The 18,285-nt window shown below is 33.5% G+C and overlaps 1 protein-coding gene across 1 annotated transcript; it reads left to right on the top strand.

The window, feature by feature from the left end:
* The first annotated feature begins 9,348 nt into the window (after positions 1–9,348).
* Positions 9,349–10,912, top strand: LOC110097090 (transcription factor bHLH149). The gene is made up of 2 exons (XM_020823323.2): positions 9,349–9,811; positions 10,457–10,912. Exons 1-2 carry the CDS (start codon positions 9,410–9,412, stop codon positions 10,550–10,552), a joined length of 498 nt encoding a protein of 165 aa, XP_020678982.1. The 5' UTR covers positions 9,349–9,409; the 3' UTR covers positions 10,553–10,912.
* The last annotated feature ends 7,373 nt before the right edge of the window (positions 10,913–18,285 follow it).

Genomic DNA, 18,285 nt, shown 5'->3' with positions numbered 1-18,285 from the left:
GCTGCTGTATTGACCTGAGAAAACCTAAAGGAGAGAGAGAGGATCTTGTGAGGGGGAGCTTGTGAGGGGATTCACAAGGGTTGCTCCAAGCATTGTTCCACTTCTTCTTCCCTAGAGTCTGTTGTCCTTGGAAGGGTTGGGAGAGGTATGTTTCAATAAGTGATCGTGGTTCTCTGCCTGCTTCAGGAGGAAGCAAAAGGAGTTGGGTTCTCTGCCTTGCCGGGTGTGGCAAAAAGGAGGTGTTTTTGTGAGGGCTTCTCCGCCTAGCTGTGGGGGCTAAAGGAGAGTCACGATTGTAGTGCAATACTCAGAGGGCACCTCTGAGGAGTGGACGTATATTGAATTGACTGAACCACTATAAACCCTTATGTTCTTATTTTTTACTGCTTTCGCATTTATTTTCTTTCGCACTTATTTTTGTGGTGATTTGGTTTGTGATAATCATTCTTTTGCTTAAAGAATTTTTTTAAATACCAATAACCCCCCCCCCCCCCCCCCCCCCCCCCCCCCCCCGCCCTCTTGGTTAGCCTCGTGCCAGTTCTATAGGGCTTAACATTCCTAACGAACTTTCAAAGAGATAAAATGAGGCTGAGAGAATGGCAGAAGTGCCCCTAACCTAATGCCTAAATCACAAATAACATCATAATAATTTTTGAAACTTTTGATAGAAAGCAAATTAACAAAAAACAAGCTCAGTAATTTATCTTTCACATTATTGATAACCCTCTAAGAGTCCATTCTAATGCCATTAAAAAGAAAATTATTCCTCTCCATCCAAAGAAACCACAAAATAAGGGAAGGGATAATATTTCTAATATGGCCTTTAGAATTAACAAACTAAGAATTAAGCAAGGCATTAATAGACAAATTCTTATTAAAATAGTTAAATTTAAAGATATCATCAAAATGACACCATGTTTTAACAGTTAAAGACCCGAGATAAAACATGATGCATATTCTCCACATGATAACAACATTGATACTTAGACGGAATGATAAAACCTCTTTGATCAAATTATTATCTGTAGGAATGAATCTATATAAAATTCTCCAAATAAAAGTAGCAACAGTAGGAGGAATGCTTCTATGCCAAATCATAAAAAAATACTAGTAATAATATTTTTAGATCTGAACACATGCCAAGCATCTTTTAATCTAAAAACCCCATCATTAGTCAATTTACATAATAAAATATCTTTCGACTCCAAGTTCAAAGGGAGATTGAGAATTTTTTTAATAATAAAGTTAGGAATCACATTAGCAAGTTTATTATAATTCCAACAATTATCATTAATGAAAAAAATTACTTTAACCACAGAAGTAGAAGAGGAATTAATAATGAAGTCAATGGATTGATTACCTAAGCATTGATCCTGCTAGAAAAAAATGTTTCCACCCCCAAAAATAAATAGTAGGATGCTTCCCCACAATATTTGCAGTTGATAAATTTAGCCCACAAACTTATCTTAGCATGAAAAGTAAACCATAATTTGAAGGAAAAAGCATGAGCCAAATCAGCAATGGTCTAACACCCCAGGCCACACTTATTCAAAACCCCACAACACTTGTCCCAAGAAGCCCAAGTAATTTTAGTGTTACAATTAGAACCTTTCCAAAAAAAAAAATTATTAAGAATTTTATCAATTCTATTACACACCATTTAAGTGGGAAGCAGAGTTTGGAAAGAATTGACACGGAAAGAACAAAGAACACATCTAATGAGAGCAAGCCTACCACTAAAACTCAAGAAATTAGAATCTCAAGATAAGAGTTTATTCTGCACTGAAGTAATTAATTCATCAAACAAAAAAGATTTCTTTTTACCTTTTAAAAAAGGAATACCAAGATACTTAATAAGTTACTGGCCTTGCACAAAATTTGAAAGGTCTTTAATAGCCAAAATACGACCATTAGACACCTTGTTATAAACAATGAAACAACATTTCTGATTGTTTAAAGAAAGGCCACTAACAATTTCAAAATTATGAAAGAAATCTAAAATCTTATTAATCCTATTATAAGAGGCCTTTATAAAAATGATAAAATCATCAGCAAAATATAAGTGAGATATAGGGAAGCCCCCTAGAGTCCTAAAATAAAAGCTAGGGTGATTTTTAAAATAGTTAGCAAGACTTCTAGAAAGATAATCAGCCGTAATAATGAAAAGTGCTAGATACATAGGATCTTCCTGCCTTAAGCCATTAGAGGATGTAAAAAAACTAGAATCTTGCCATTGTTAATAATAGAGATTAAGAGCCTTTAATACAATTTCTTAAAAGGTTAATAAAAACCAAGTTAAAACCAAATAACTGTAGGATGTTATAAAGAAACTGTCAATTAATATTATCATAAACTTTAGAAATATCAAGCATCAGGATGATATTACCACACCTCAACTTGACATCCAAATCATGGCAGAATTCCTGGGACAACAAATATTATCAAAGATAGCACGACCATTTCAAAAGGAGAAATAATCTTAGGAAGAAAAATAAGTAAACGATTCATAAAAATTATGGAAACCAGCTTGCTAAAGAAGGTGAAAAGACTAATACGTCTAAAATTATTCCAATTTCTAGTATCATTATTCTTAGGGATAAGAATAATATAAGTGGAAGAAAAAAATTTAGGCATAGCATGACCAGCCAAAACCTCCATAACCACGGCATAGTGATCATCGTTAATAACACACCAATCTTTTTGAAAAAATTTGGTAGTAAATCTATCTAGACCAGCAATAGAGTCACCATTCATATAAAAAAAAATATCTTTTAATTCATCTAAAGAATGAGATTTAGAAAGAAAATCATTATCCTTATATGAGATGAGATTGGGAATAGGGTTGTCAATATTATCAGGGATAAAGTCCTTATTACGTAGGTTTTGAAAGTGTTGAACATCCAACAAAGCAATTTACTCAGCATTCTTAGTAACAGAACCATCCACATGTTTGATTTTGTTAATGGAATTCTTAGCACATTTCCTTTTAACCAAAGCATGAAAATACTTCATGTTATTATCACTATCCATCAGATGCTTAGCGGCAACTTTTTGTTTCAAAAAAGATTCCCCTTGGGCTTATAATTTAAAGAGACAATCCTTAGCCTCTCTAAGTAATGAAAAGTTAGCATTAGAAGGAGATCAGGCTTGACAATTAAGCTCAGCATTGTTAACAGCATCTTCCGTACTTAAGATATTAGTTAAAATATTTTTAAAAACATTGTGATTCCACCAATTCAAAAGTTATTTTAGTATTTTCAATTTAAACAAAAGTTTGTTCATGCCAATGACAGAGTTATCAGGATGTAAAAGGGCACCCTAAATATCCTGAACAACACTCAAAAAAGAGTTATATTATAACCACATGTTTTGAAATATAAATTAAGGAAAAGAGTTCACATGTCTAATATTAAGAGAAAGTAACAAAGGAGAATGATCAGAAAGAGTACGGCAAAAATGGTTACCATAATTGTTAATATAACTAAAAGAGTTAAGCCAATTATCATTGAATAAAACACGATCCAGCCATCACCATAATTGCCACCAATTCTAAGTAAATTTGTTACCATAAAAGCCAATATCAATGAGATTATAATCCATAATCATATTATTAAAATCATCCATGGCATGCAAAATAGGAGTAGACCCCCCAATATGCTCCGAATGATTATAAATGGTGTTAAAATCACCACCCACCAACCAAGGCAAATGATAAATGTTGTGAAAATCGGATAACTAATCCCAAAAAAATTTTCTATTTCCATGAGAAGAAGTAGCATAAACAAATTAGGCATAATAACTTAAATTTAAAACTTCAATGTTATAACGCAAAACTTGAGTAAAGTTGCCAAGAATATCAATCTGAACCTGATCTTTCAAAAATAACAAAAAATTTTAAGTAGAATTCACAGTGGAATGCTTACAACCTTAAAATTTAGTGGTACTAAGCAAGTTAGAAACATTAAAAAGAGGTTCAAGTAAAACTAGAATAGAAATATCATGGATACGACATAAATTCTTCACATGCAAACGAGAAGAAGAACACCCAATACCCCTAACATTCCAAATAATAGACTTAAGCATAAAAACAACTCTAATGACTTGTTTGTGAATGGGTATTTCTATCCAATTGTAAGATAAGATTCTTACTCTTTCTACCATGCTTATTTTGAAATTTACTAAAATTAGTATCATTGTCATATTTAGCAAAGAATTTGACAGAAAATTCTAATTCATCAGTGTTAGTAAAAGCATCACTATGATAATGAGAGATGGAGCGAGGCTTTCAATCAGTATTCAAATCCTTTTCCTTACCCTTTTGAGGAAGCTCACATTCCTCCAACAAATCTCCACAACACTAACATTACTACTCAAACTATGTTCCACATTCTCTTTCATAACCAAAGCCTTCTCATTAGCCCTCAAATTATTGTCCAGCTCCATAAGCACTCTGCTATTCCTGAAAGTTCGTTGGGGATGTTAAGCCCTATAGAACTGGCCCAAGCTAACCAAGAGGGGGGGTGAATTGGTATTTTAAAAATTCTTTTCACAAAGAAGTAAAATCACATAAACCAAAATCACACCACGAGAAAAATAAGTGCGGAAATTAAAGTGCGAAAGCAAGAAATAAGAACACAGAAATTTATAGTGGTTCGGTCAACTCGACCTACGTCCACTCCCCGGAGGCGCCCTCCGAGTATTGCACTAAAATCGTGACTCTCCTTTATCCCCCACAGCTAGGCAGAGAAGCCTTTACAAAGAGCCTCTTTTTACCACCCCGGCAAGGCAGAGAACCTATCTCCTTTTGCTTCCTCCTGAAGCTGGCAGAGAACCACTATCAGTTGCTGAATCCTTACCTCTACCGACCCTTCCACGGACGAGAAACTCTAGACAAGGAAGAAGAAGAGCGATCCTTGAAGTAACCCTTGTGAATCCCCTCACAAGCTCCCCTCACAAAATCCTCTCTCTCTCTCTCTCTCTCTCTCTCTCTCTCTCTCTCTCTCTCTTCAAGGTCTTCTCAGGTCAAGGCAGTAGCAAAAGATGTTCAAAAATATTGAACAAGAGCTCTTAAATAGAAGAGCTTCAAAGGAGCTCATTAATTGCAAGTTGTAGACTATATCGTCCAGGACAATATGAAAATCGTCCTGGCCGATCAGTATAAATCTCAGAAGATCGGCCAGAGCATCGCCCTGAATACAAACTGGACGATTGAAAATTGGCTTGATCTTCCAGGACGATCTCACGATCGTCCAGGCCGATCAGTTCAAATCAGAGGAAAATCGTCCAGAGCATCACCCTGAATTCAAGCTGTCCGATCCCGATCGTCCAGCACATCGCCCTGAATATGTGCTGGCTGATATTTATTGTCCAGAAGTAACTAAGTTTTTTGAATATATCATCCTAGCCGATCCTATGATCTTCCAGGTCGATATGATCGTATCAATCATCCTTAATTACTTCCTTGATTTGTCTGATTAATTAAGGAATAATTGTGAATATCGTCCAGGCCGATCCAAGATCGTCCTAGACGATTACCAAAAATTACATAATACCTTAATTGTTTATGGCGGTAATTTTTTTATATTTTGGGCTTATCGTCCTTGTCGATACACGTATCATCCAGGCCGATTGGCTAATGACGGCTGCCTTAATTAAGAACCCTTGATTAGATTTTCTATTTTAAGCCTGATCGTCCAGGACGATGTAAAATATCGTCCTGGCCGATTTGAGTAAAAACAGAAATTTTAAGTCTCTCATGTGTGTGTGTGCAGGGTTACTTAGCATTAGTCTCACCAAAGATTACAATTGACTCAAGAGGGAAAAAATAAAATTACAGACTGACTCAACCCTAATCTACCCCATCTTGAGCTGGCTCCAATTTTCCGTCCAATCTTTGATTCCTGAAAAGTCTGTAGTAAAAGACAGTCCAAGTCAAGTAAGAGTGTTTGCCAATCATCAAAACATAGTTCATAGACCTGAATTTGCAACAATTCCTATCATTTCCAGAAGCATTTCTCTGATCATGAACAATACATTAAGAGGCATCAATATTAGAAGATTTATCAGTATCAACATACAATCCATAACCAAAAATTCAGAGATAGCATTATTTTGAAGAGAAGAAATAGTTTGCCTTTGGTCCTCCAAATTATCACATTCATTAACAAAACTAGCAATGTAACTAATAGTATTTTTCTAAACACATGGAGGAACATCCACAATGGCAGGAGACGAAGAGACATGCATAAGGAAAGAGTCAATATGCACTAGTATAGGGAAAATTTTCATTCTCAACACAAGGCAAATTTTCATTCCCAAGAACAAGCACATCGTTGCATTAAGTTTGTTTGGAAACGGCTTTATCTTTATCAAGTTGAGGGTGTAACCTGAAACATTCATTAATACCATGACCATGCATTTTACAGTGAGAACAAAAAATAGGAAGATTTTCAAATTCCAATTTTTTTAAATAACCATTCAACTCAGAACCTATCCACACTTCATTTGGGTGTTTCTTAGAAATATCAAGTTCCACAAGAACAAGAGTCGTAGAGGGGTGAGAGATAGAGGTAGTGGCTTGATCCTTTTTAAATGGTCTACCAAAAATATAAGCAAGCCCAAATAAAATTTGGAGTTAAAGAAGTGATGTCTCAAATTAGGGAAAGAAATTCATACGGGTGCAATAGGAGATTCTTCCCTCACATCAAAGTTCGGCGTCCATTTGAGGAGACACTACAGGAAAATTGCCAAAAATCGGCGGTTTGACCGCCGGTAATAGCCGGCGGCCAAACCGCCGGCCAAACCTCCGTTCTTACCGGCGGTCCTATAACCGCCGGTAATCAGCATTTTTCCTGTAGTGAGACGCATTTGACAAGCTTGAATATAGTAAGACCTTCTTGAGAAAATATAGCTATAGTCAAGATCGTTCATCAATTGGATTGCAATTTGACGTGGATTTAGCAATCCCACATGAAAGGAACCCGAATGTTTCAAGCAAACTAAAAATTTCTGGATAACACCTAGATTCGGCCTACGCAAAAGAAATTTACAAAATGAGAGTAAGCGCAAAAAGGGCAGCCAACTGAGAGACCACCTCCTCATCAAACATTAAAGACGAGCATCCCTTGAAGGAGGTATGCACAAAATTGAGCTTAGGCACGGAAGAAGAAGAACCAAAAACAACATCCTTGAAGGACCGAGAATAGTCATCACGGATCAAAGAAATCGGGGGTTTAGATGATGACAGAGTTGTCATTTCCCGAAGCTAAAAAATCAGAAAAAAAAAAAAAAAAAAAAAAAAAAAAAAAAAAAAAACATCAAATGAAAGCCACGAAAAAAAATGAAGATGAGCCAAGGATAAAAATTGAGAAAATAATCTCCAAACAAAAATGCCAGGAGATTGAAACCAACGCTCCCGAAAGCAAGCCCTAAATCGCCCAGGAATCGCCAAGGAGGACTAGAGTGCGACTAGTTTAATCACTCTTATTTAACAGATATGCCCTTATTAGGGTTTTCTATTTAATTAATCATTCGGTATGATATAAATCGTATTTTATGATTAGTTTAAAAAAAAATCTAACTAATTGAATCACTCCCTTGAGTGTGTTTTTTTATAAGTTTACTTTTCTTTAGGATCAACAACAATACTTATTTGACTAACAAAAGGTAAAAAGTACAAAAAGACTAAAAAATACCAACTTTATTCCTTGTCTACTTAGTCTTGAGTAGATCGAGGTTGCACGTGAGTTGTGATCCTAAAATGTTAGTGAGCATGACAAAAGAGATATGCAATAGTTTGAAATAACATAGTAAAAATTCCAATAATGTTGTTATCATCAAAATCATAGGACTTGTGTCTAGATTTGCAATACTGTATATATATATATATATATATATATTCAATGGTTTTTTTAAAAGATTATTTTTATTACAACTAAAGTTGATCTAATTACTTTACGATACATTAGCAATTTTTTATTAAATATCACTGATATGTCATAAAATTTACAAAATTAGGCATGCCTACTGAGGCAACATTTAATTAAGAAGGTTTTTATATTTTAGTTCTGATAATCCAAACTCTAACTTAAAGGAACTTAGAGCCGAATTGAACGCCTCCATAATACAAATCTATCAACATCAAACACGGGTGGATTCAAGAGGGGGCCAGCGGGGGCACATGCCCAAAAAATAGTGTTTAATTCTGGATCTCAAATGAAGGAAAAAAAAAAAGTTTAGACATATAGGGTAGGCAAAAGTAGGGATTTAATGGAAAGCATAAAAAAATTGTACCGTTATGGTCACTGGTCAGTAAAGCATGCTATGTTGAAGCCTACCTACTAATTCAATAGTCCAATTAACAGCATGATAGTTAACCAAGTAATTTCCACGGCATCACATACCAATCTATTAAAAAATATAAAGAAGAGTAGCAAATCGTAGTAGATGTTAACTGTAAGTATCTTTCACTATGCCTATGTTAATTTGAAAATCAAGTAGTTGATTTATAAATATCATAGATTTCATAAACAAATAAATGTTATATAAGTTGAAAATAATAGCATAATATCAAAAAAGCCAGAATAATAACTTCGTTTTTTAATTTTAATGTAACATAATCGGTATTATCTGATTTACAAATGATTTTTAAATTTAGATAAATTAATTATGGTTAGTATTTATCTTCTTTTTTCTTTAAAACTATCTATACTGGTCCTAGCTAGCCCGAATAAAAAAATGAGGGAAAGTTTGTTAAAATAAATTATGGCCCCATCGAAAAAAAATTTCTGGCTCTCCTATTGACATCAATTGACTTTCAATCCTACCCCTAAATAACTCGAATCAAGCACTTTAAACATAATTAAAAACTTCATAAAATTTATTAGAAGATTATATCATTTTCAAATATCATGTGAAGCTCTCTTTTATCTTTATCCGTATGTATTATATGTTCGTGTAAAACTAAGAAATTAAATAGTTTTTCTTCTACCAATATGAAATAATAGCTCGCAACAATCCTGTATTTTATATGATCTTAGATAAGAAGGTCGTTACTTAATGTTAAGAATTTTTTAAATAATAAGCAATAAATCACGAACTATGTTAAACTCGTGGCTTAAAAATTATTTTTTAAGAAAATAGCCAATCAAGAATCCTTTTATGTGATAAAAACACAGTCATCATAGCCTCTATAATTCCCCCTTATCCACATAAATTTAACAAAGTATAACCCGATTATAAAGATCTAGGCGCATCAACGTTCTAGAAGCGGAATCAAAGTCCACTGTATTTAAAATGAAAACGAAATATCATTGAAAACCCTTCGAACTACTTAACTCATATCAACAAAGCTGGAAGCATAAAATGAAAGCCGACTCCTTCCCGGCAAACCTCCTCGTTCTTTCTCAGAATGTCAAAGTGGCAAAGCAAAAAGCAACAGTGGATTTACGGTCGCCGCCTACTTGAGGCCCTACGGTCGGCACGAAGCGGCCGAACTGGCCCGTTGGTCATTAAGAAGGCAGCCGACTCCGCCTTGGCCCTATCGGTCCGTGGTCAGTCACGTTGGAGCAGAGCGATTCTGTTCGGCCCCTGCCGCGGAGGCAAGCCAAAGCTTAAGCTTAAAGCTTGCAGCAAGATTCCACGGCACCGCCCATTTCTGTCGGCTGGGAAGTTGGTGGCGGCGCAGACGAAAGGCAGGAAGGTGAGGGACCGCCTTCGCGTGTTGTCGCGGCTGGTGCCTGGTTGCAAGAAGCTGCCGGCGGCGAGCGTTTTGTCAGAGACTGCGGATTACGTGGCGGCGCTACAGATGCAGGTTGGGCTGGTACTGAGTTGTTAGAGGGATGTTTAGCTTGAATTTAAATTCAAAGTTTTTTTTATATGATTAGAGTTAGAATCGTTGGAGGAATTCTAGGTTGGCAGATCCTTATTTACATCTGATTTTATTTTCGTAAATTTTTTTTTAGATTAATTCAATTTAACATCAGATTAATTAGTGTATATTAAAGCAAATTTAATCGTTATAAAATTTATTCTGAAGATACGCTGGCACAATATTTTTTTAATGATAATATTTGTGCCCTAGTGTCTCATAAACTCTTAATCAAGTCTGAGCTTTAAAAATAGAAACAATTTACCTGTTAAATATATTTATTGAATTCATTTCCCTAAACTTTTGAATATTTTTATAACAATATTCGATTCTTCAGTTGAGTAGGATTCTAGTTTTTAAAAAGATTCTTTTTAACTTATAAATTTATTTATTTTAATCGTATTTTGAATTAATTAAGTTATATTGAAGAAGTAAAATTAAATCAGAAACTGACTTGAAATTTATTTTAAGTTCTAAGCAGCTGCTCTAAATGAAGTTAAGATTTATTTTTCATTTTGATTAATTTAGTTAAATCAGAACTAAGCTTTTCTTACTAGTTTGGATTATTTTTAATGAGCTAAGATGCAGGTCAACACTATGCGCGTGCTTGCGGAAGTTCTCTCGACGTCGGCGGTGGTGGCGACGAGAGGCGACGGCGAGCTTGGTGTTGAAGAATTAAGATAAGTGGAGAGATTAGAAGCTTGTTTAAAAAAAAAAATTTTGTTCGTTATGTGGTTGAAGCTTGTGTATTTACTTCTCATGCTCAATAGCAATCTATATTTGAGAAAAAACTTTTGTGGTCCGTACATATGCTGTTCTTAATAAGCAAAAGGTTGTAATAATTTGTGATCAAGGGAGTCTTGGTATTTTTTTTTTTTTTTTGGACATTTAGGTCAATAAAGGCAAATTCATACACACAACGCATACACATAGACTCGAACCTTGGACCTCTTAGTTGGAAGCCTAAGCTCTCAACCAATAGACCAAGAAGAGTTGTGTAAGGGAGTCTTGATATTTTAATAACGGGATGAAATGTTTGTTTAAGATATTATTTATTTTTCTAACCTTTTTTTTTTTTTTGTCTTCCGATTTGCCTTTTATTTAAGGGGCTGTTTGGTTGCCTGAATTAGGAGTGTAAAATAAAACAATTACCTGTATTTACTAAATTTGGTTGTTTGGGTAATTTTGAGCGGAACAAAAGGAAATCATCGGATGCATTAGGCGTGTATTATGAGGGCTGTTCTGCGTGAATTAGAAACCAGCTCGTATTGAGCGGGTTATAAATTCATCAGAATAATAAAAGCTTCGATCTCGTCGTGTTGTTCGGCTTCAATGCACGATAGTCTTCTTCGACTCCTTCGTTCTTGTTCGACTTCGCTCCAGAAAGAAGCTCCGGAGAGAGTTCGCTCCGGCGAATAGCTCCACTCCGTCGCCCTCAAGTCCGTCCTTCCGCTCCAACCTCTTTGTCAGCAACGCCCTCATCCCTCCAACGTCTTCTTCGGCTCCGCTCCAACGTCTTCTTCGCTTCTCCGCTCCAACGTCTTCTTCGGCTCCTTCGACAAAAGCATCCTCCACAAAAAAAAATTGTATTAAAAAATTGCTCTAGAAAATAATAAGAAAATTATTTCAAATCAAGTCTATATCATAATATATGGGAGCTCTTCTTCGGTATTTTGACTCAAAATTCAAGTTTGAGAAACCTAATGTCTGTTATCCATGTAATTTTTTTAGTCCAAGCTGAAGTAAATTTTATCTTAATTCGATTTAGGTTTAAATAAATTAAATTATATAAAAAAATATTATAACACAATATAAAAATAATTATTATAAATATATTGTTTTTATAAATATACTTATTTTAATGTTAAAATAAATTATTACAAAAAAATGTTTTTACTTTACTCTGGATATATCTAATCAAACAAGGGAAACAATTCTCCTGTGTTTATTTTGCATACAACCAAACAGGCTCAAAGTATTTAGAATGCATTACATTTACTTTACATTGCATTTACTTTACACTGCATTTCTTTTTCAGGCAACCAAACAGCCCCTAAGGCTTTTCCAAATGCTATAGCAGTACGTACGGGCGATAAAAGATAGCCTTTAACTGAATTCCGGTTTAATAAACCCATCCAAATTATTTTATTTTTTTATATTTGAGCCTATTAAAACAAATTCACACGCATAAGACACTAATTTTGAACTCTCTCTCTCTCTCTAAATTATATCCTCCAAACTCCACGCAATGATGTATTATATTTTATTGAAGAATTAGAGCTGTCTGATCCACGTGTAATCATGTGAACCGCCTGATTAGGTTGGATCACGTGCCTGGATTAATTGTGTCAAACTGTAGGATGTATCACTTATCCATCCGGTCGAATCTCAAACATCAATTATCAATTAAGGAACCCTAACTCATATGGCATAATCGGCCTAAGAGTTTTCATAAATCATAATAAACACAAAATAAATTAGAAAATTACAAAGTAAAACTCAGTCCAATCATAACTTTAATATACTTTAATTAAAAAATAAAAGCCTCCTCAAAAAGTTTAAATTTAAAAAAAAATTTAATAATTTGATGGAAATTTAACAAATAAATAAATAAACTTATTAAAAATACCAATTAAAAACTAAATTGATTCAAACTCTTTGAATCATCATTTTAGGTCAGTCATAACCTCTTTTGATGATTTTAAGGTTGTCTTGAGTTAGATTTCATATAAAAATCAAAATAACCCTAAATACTTTATATAAATAAATCATTAAATCTTCTTTTTTTTTTAATTATAAATAAATAAATGAAAATCCTAAAAATACAAACTAAGTTGTGTTAACTTTAAATTAAAACTAAAATTTATCAACTATCATAAAGATCTGAAATCTAATATAAAAATAAAAGGTCTAAGCTTGGTCAACTCAACTCATATGGAAATAAAATAAATAAAAATTAGTAAATAGACATGCATATTAATTTAACTTTAAATAAATATAAAAAAAATAAAATCAGTATTATGAAAACATAAAAAAAAATAAAAAAGAAAAAATTAAACTAAATAAATCAAACAGGAATAATTAAAATAACATGAATATAAATTATTAAGACAATTTCATTGAAACATAAATAAAAATTTCAAAATTAAAAAATTAAACATATAAAATCAAAGAATGAATAACAAAATTAAAATTGATTTAAATTTATAAATATTCTTTTCTTTTTTATTTTAATTTATAAATATAAATCACAACTTGTTTCATGTTAGGATGTTATGATTTGTGGAATTACTTTTAAAAACACCAACACTTTACTTTTCGTGTGAGCATGACATACATATTAAAATTTTACTACATACACAAAATTCACACATGCCAAGACAAGTGAGGGGCAACGTAATCAGTAGGGTTAAGCTTCCTATTCTTGTTGGTATATGGCCATTATGCAATAGAAGTTTCGTAGGAAACTTTTTTTTTTTCTTTCATATATACTTGCATTAGCATATTTAAAAATTTTAAGATTTTTGGAAAATATTTTAAGTGCATTAGTCAGGCATATTAAAACCCCCACGCATATTTAATTAATCCTAATTTCAATCTTTTGACTATAGACCTTTCATAAGTAAATAATAGCCTACATCCTACTTGTCTTACATACATAGATTCATCATTCTAATGCATTTTATGTGGTTTAGTTGGCCTTCCACTCTAGGTAGTTATAAGACTAGTATTTTTTGTCTTCCTTCTGAATTCCTTTAGGATTTAGAGTTATATGTCCCATGTCATGAATTCCTATCTTTCTTCAAACTAGGTTTGTATCACTATTATGTAGTTCAATTTAGATTTAGGCTCTGATACAGTTTAAAAACAATAAATTTTCACCATCTCATATTAGAATCCCACCATTTTAATAGCTTGATCAATTTAAATATAAAAGTTCATTATGTCCTAAAATATTAAAGCTCAATCATAGAATTGGTGTTGGAACACTTCCTAATTTGATTGAATATTAATGTTCCATACCTTTTTAGCCTATGATATCTAGAAAGAATTGATTATCTTTAATATAATCCATATTAAAAAGCTATGATCTTTTGAAAGGAAAATTCTTTGGGATAATCATAATACAATGACATCTATTATTATTAGTCCTTTATTCAATCTTTTAGTGATTTAAATTTGATTAAAAAGACTGATGAAAAGATTGGTGGGAAACCTCATCACCCATCTAGGATTAAGGATTTCATTGACTATATGTTTAACTTTTATTTGATTAAGCTTCCCCAATATGTTTTATCTTAAATTTGGTATAACAATCAAATTCCTAGCCCTATCAGATGACTTCTAGATCATGCTTTTGGTAATAATGCCTACATGAGATTGACATTTAACATCCACACTATACTCCTTTTTAAATTTTAGATACATTTTGTTATTTCTTTTGGAAAGGTGTGATCATAAATCCCAAAATTAGTGGTTGCATTACTATAATGATTTTTTACAACCTTGAAGGGCAATATCATAGAAGTAACTCTTTTGTTCTTTCTCTATGAGTTATAAGCCCTTTTATTTTCATAGATTTACATTTCTATATAGTTTTCCTCAAGATTTCTTGTACATATAGTATAAAATTTTAAGTACATTGTCTTTTCTCTCTTATCTATAAGGAATGCAAACCTATATTATTCAGTGCTATGAAGAGAAAGTAAAAGTAAGCATATGTAATATAGATAAATGATTTGGGTCTTTATTCCATCTCCATACACTACATCATTTTTATACAATACATATTACCAGTAGAGAGTAGACATATTTGTATTAATGGTTTAGATGTAAATAATGAATGTTTTAGATAGTTTTGTAACTAATTTATAGCTTTGCCCTGCTTCACCTTCTATGTATTCCATTCTACTTAAGCAGTGTCATGTGCAATGTATTAACATGTCACCTCAAACTATTATGTTGGAAGAGGTAATCAGCTTTGTTGGCATGATGATCAAATCTGGGAGTAGATATGGATTTTATGAAGAGATCATCACTGTGATTGATTATACAAATGTGGTGGATAAGGATATCTTTGAATTTGATGCAATCCCATATGAAGTACCAGTCGACTTCATTATATTGGTACAGGCATGAAATATTGGGTTATTTATTTGGGCAATTACTGAAGTATTTTTATAAAATAGTAGAGTGGGTGAGGAGGACATACAGTCAAAGTCATGTAGAAGGTGGCACAACCATATGATTTTCGTAAGGACTGAGGCTAAAGCATGGTACTCAACTTCCATAGAGGAATACACAACTGTATTTTATTTCTTAACACACCATGAGATAAGGGAGTTACCTAGGAACTTGCAGTAATTAATGGTTAATTCATGATCTTGAGAATCAACCACCCAGTAGGAGTTGACAAAGGATCGGAGAGATAGAGAGTCTTAGAATAGTGGAAGATCAATATGGATTATGCCCAGTCAGTATCTTAGGAGCCATTTCAAGGATTCAAAGTGGATATATAGTGGATTTGCATGGGTTAACACATTAAAATTGCATTTGAAATGTTAGGGTGGGTGAGCATGTGATATTCTAGGGATCTGATGAGATGGAAAAAGAGAATGGGATTGGGAAATTCAGGTGAGACAAAAATGGATTTGGGTTGCTTAATGTGGAGAGGTGTTGATACCTCTTTAGATACACTTGAGGGAATTATTTAGGCATACCTACTTTGATTTAAGTGTAGTCCATAGATAGTGTGAACTACCTAAATTCTAAGAAATAGGGAAAGGGAACCTTTATTGTGCAAATTGAATTTGGTGTATAAGTATTATATGATCTAATTTATTACTTTAGTGTTATTTTCGGTAAGTAGGATGTCATCCCCATAAATGAGAAATCACATTAAAATGTAATTCTTATTGTATATAAGAATGGAAGGATCTGAAGCACTGAACTAAAATCCCAATGTTTAAAGATAACTAGAGAGAGTGGTCAACCATTGATGAGGCGCATGTTTGAGGTCATACATAACTTTCTTCAACTGGTTGCCATTGGTTGGTGAACCGTATCTTGGAAACCAGGTGGTTGTATATAGAAGGTATCAATTAATTGCCAATATACGAAGACATTGGAGACATCCAATTGATGGAGGGGCCAAGTGGGATGAAGAGAATCAACGAGTGGTACCTCAACGGTGAGCGTTTTAGCCACCGAGCAAAATGTCTCAATGTAATCAAAGCTAAATTCTAGTTTGAATCATAATTCTATAAGTTGTGGTTTATAATGAGCTACTGAACCATCTAAAAGAATGCTTGTCCAAAATGACCACTTGAAACTAAGAGAATTTAGGTTTGGGTAGGCCAGGATAAGATCCCAAGTGCCTTGAGATTGTAAGGCTTGAAATTCTTGGGACATGGTTGTGTGCCAATGCTCTTTTTTCATGGCTTAAGTGTACATGATTAGATATGGAAAAGGTAACTAATGAGTGAGATTAAAGACCTACTTCAATTTTAAATTACCAATTTTAAATTGAGTTTGCATATGGTGTGTAGGAATTGATGAGTGAGGAGGTATGGTTATATCAGTAGAGGAGGGATCACTGGTAAGTGATGATGGGGTTATTTTTTGAGGAGATTTGGTAGTAGGTTTAAAAATAGGAGTTGAATTTATTATAGAGGGAGGGGTTTTATGAGAAGAGTAGTCTTTATATTAGAACTAGAAGGAGAGATGGAGTAGTGAAGGAAATTGAGGATAAGGATCATTAAGCTTTAGTATGTTTATAGGTGAAGATAGTTTTGTTGAAAATAGCATGCCATGAGGTATACACTTTACAAGTGGACAGATCTAGATTACATTATCATTTTTTGAAGAGTACATAGCTAATTAAGATGTAGTGAGTTGAAAGAAGATATAGTTTGTTGGATGAGTTTAGATAAAACCATGGATAATTGAGATGGCCTTATATTTTAAGATTTGTTTAGGTGACATGCATATTACATAGAATAAAATGGAAAGTGATGGATTTTATGGAGGAAGAAGGTAACCAACTAATTAGGTAAATGACAATATGAGAGCATCTACCCATAGTGAATTAGGAGGGTTGGCTTCAATAATAAGGTTGTAAATGATTTCAAGAATGTGATGATGTTTGCATTCTTCAACACCATTTTGAGAGGGAGTATAGGGATAGTTGTATTGATGTTTAATACCATATTGTTGACATAATGTTCAAAAGTTATTGTTGATGTATTCACCATTGCCGTCGGAGTGAAAAATATTTGTATATGCATTGAATTGACATTTTTCCAAGAGATTTATTTCAATAAATTTAGGAAAAATATATAATTTTATGTAGTAGTGTATAAATCCAACAAAAATTTCAATAATCATCGAGAAAAGAGACATAATAGAGAATACTTTACATAGAGGTTATGGGAGAATGACCCTAGAAATCATAATGAACTAGTTCAAAATAAAAGTTGCTGAAATTGATAGATTGGACTAAGGGAAGTCTGTGACTCTTTTCAAGCCGACAAGCGTTACATGGGTTTTTATGTGAGGTGGTAAAAGTTACAAGGTGAGTGAGAGATGTAGGGAGTCCGAGATGACGCTTCCAGAGATCTGGAATATCTTCGTTGGAGATGAGCATGAGAGATGTTTTGATGGTTGATGAGGATGGAGAGCAAAGTGGGAAGAGGCCATTAAGGTATGGGCCTAGAAGAAGAAGATGGTTGGTTTTTGAATCTTTGATTTGATATCCATGAGAGGAAAAAAGAGAATGCAGTTTTTATTAATGGTGAGATAATTAACTGATATGGAGTTCAAGAATATATTAAACACATAATAAAGTTGGGAAAGTTTGAGGTTGCATATGGTTGTATGAAGTAAGTAATTACCAGTAATTTGAATTTGAAGGTGTTGACCATTACTGATAATGATGTGATTTGGGCCTGTGTATGGTTTGGTGGCACTAAGGTGAAAAGAATCAAACATTAGATGTGTTGAAGCCCCACTGTCATGATACCGATCCAAGGATAGGGGAGAGTTTAATGGAGAGAACAACACCAATTTCTATGATTCAGGTATGTATGATGGATCATGTCAATAACAACATTGAATGGTAGAGTAACATAGCTTGGTACATATCTAACATATGTGATTTTGAGGGAGTGGTTTTTCTCTCCGAGCAGATAGGGGAGTGTTTTTGCATTTCAAGATCTATGCCAGGTGATCAACGAGAAGAGGTAAACCGACAATGATCTCAATTGTGAGAAGTCACGAGGGACTTAGTGTTCTCAGAGAGATGTAAGGTACTAATTTCTTAGGTAGCTTCTTGAGTTAAGTTTTGTTCTTCACTACATACAGGAGTGTACAAATCATCCAAGCTTTGCAGCTGAAGATTGGTTCAAATTGTAATTTTG

This window comes from Dendrobium catenatum, unplaced genomic scaffold (assembly GCF_001605985.2).
Source record: "Dendrobium catenatum unplaced genomic scaffold, ASM160598v2 original_scaffold_244749, whole genome shotgun sequence".
NCBI classification, from domain to species: domain Eukaryota; kingdom Viridiplantae; phylum Streptophyta; class Magnoliopsida; order Asparagales; family Orchidaceae; genus Dendrobium; species Dendrobium catenatum.
The sequence above is the reverse complement of the archived record's forward strand: the minus strand, read 5'-3'. Positions and strand labels throughout refer to the sequence as shown.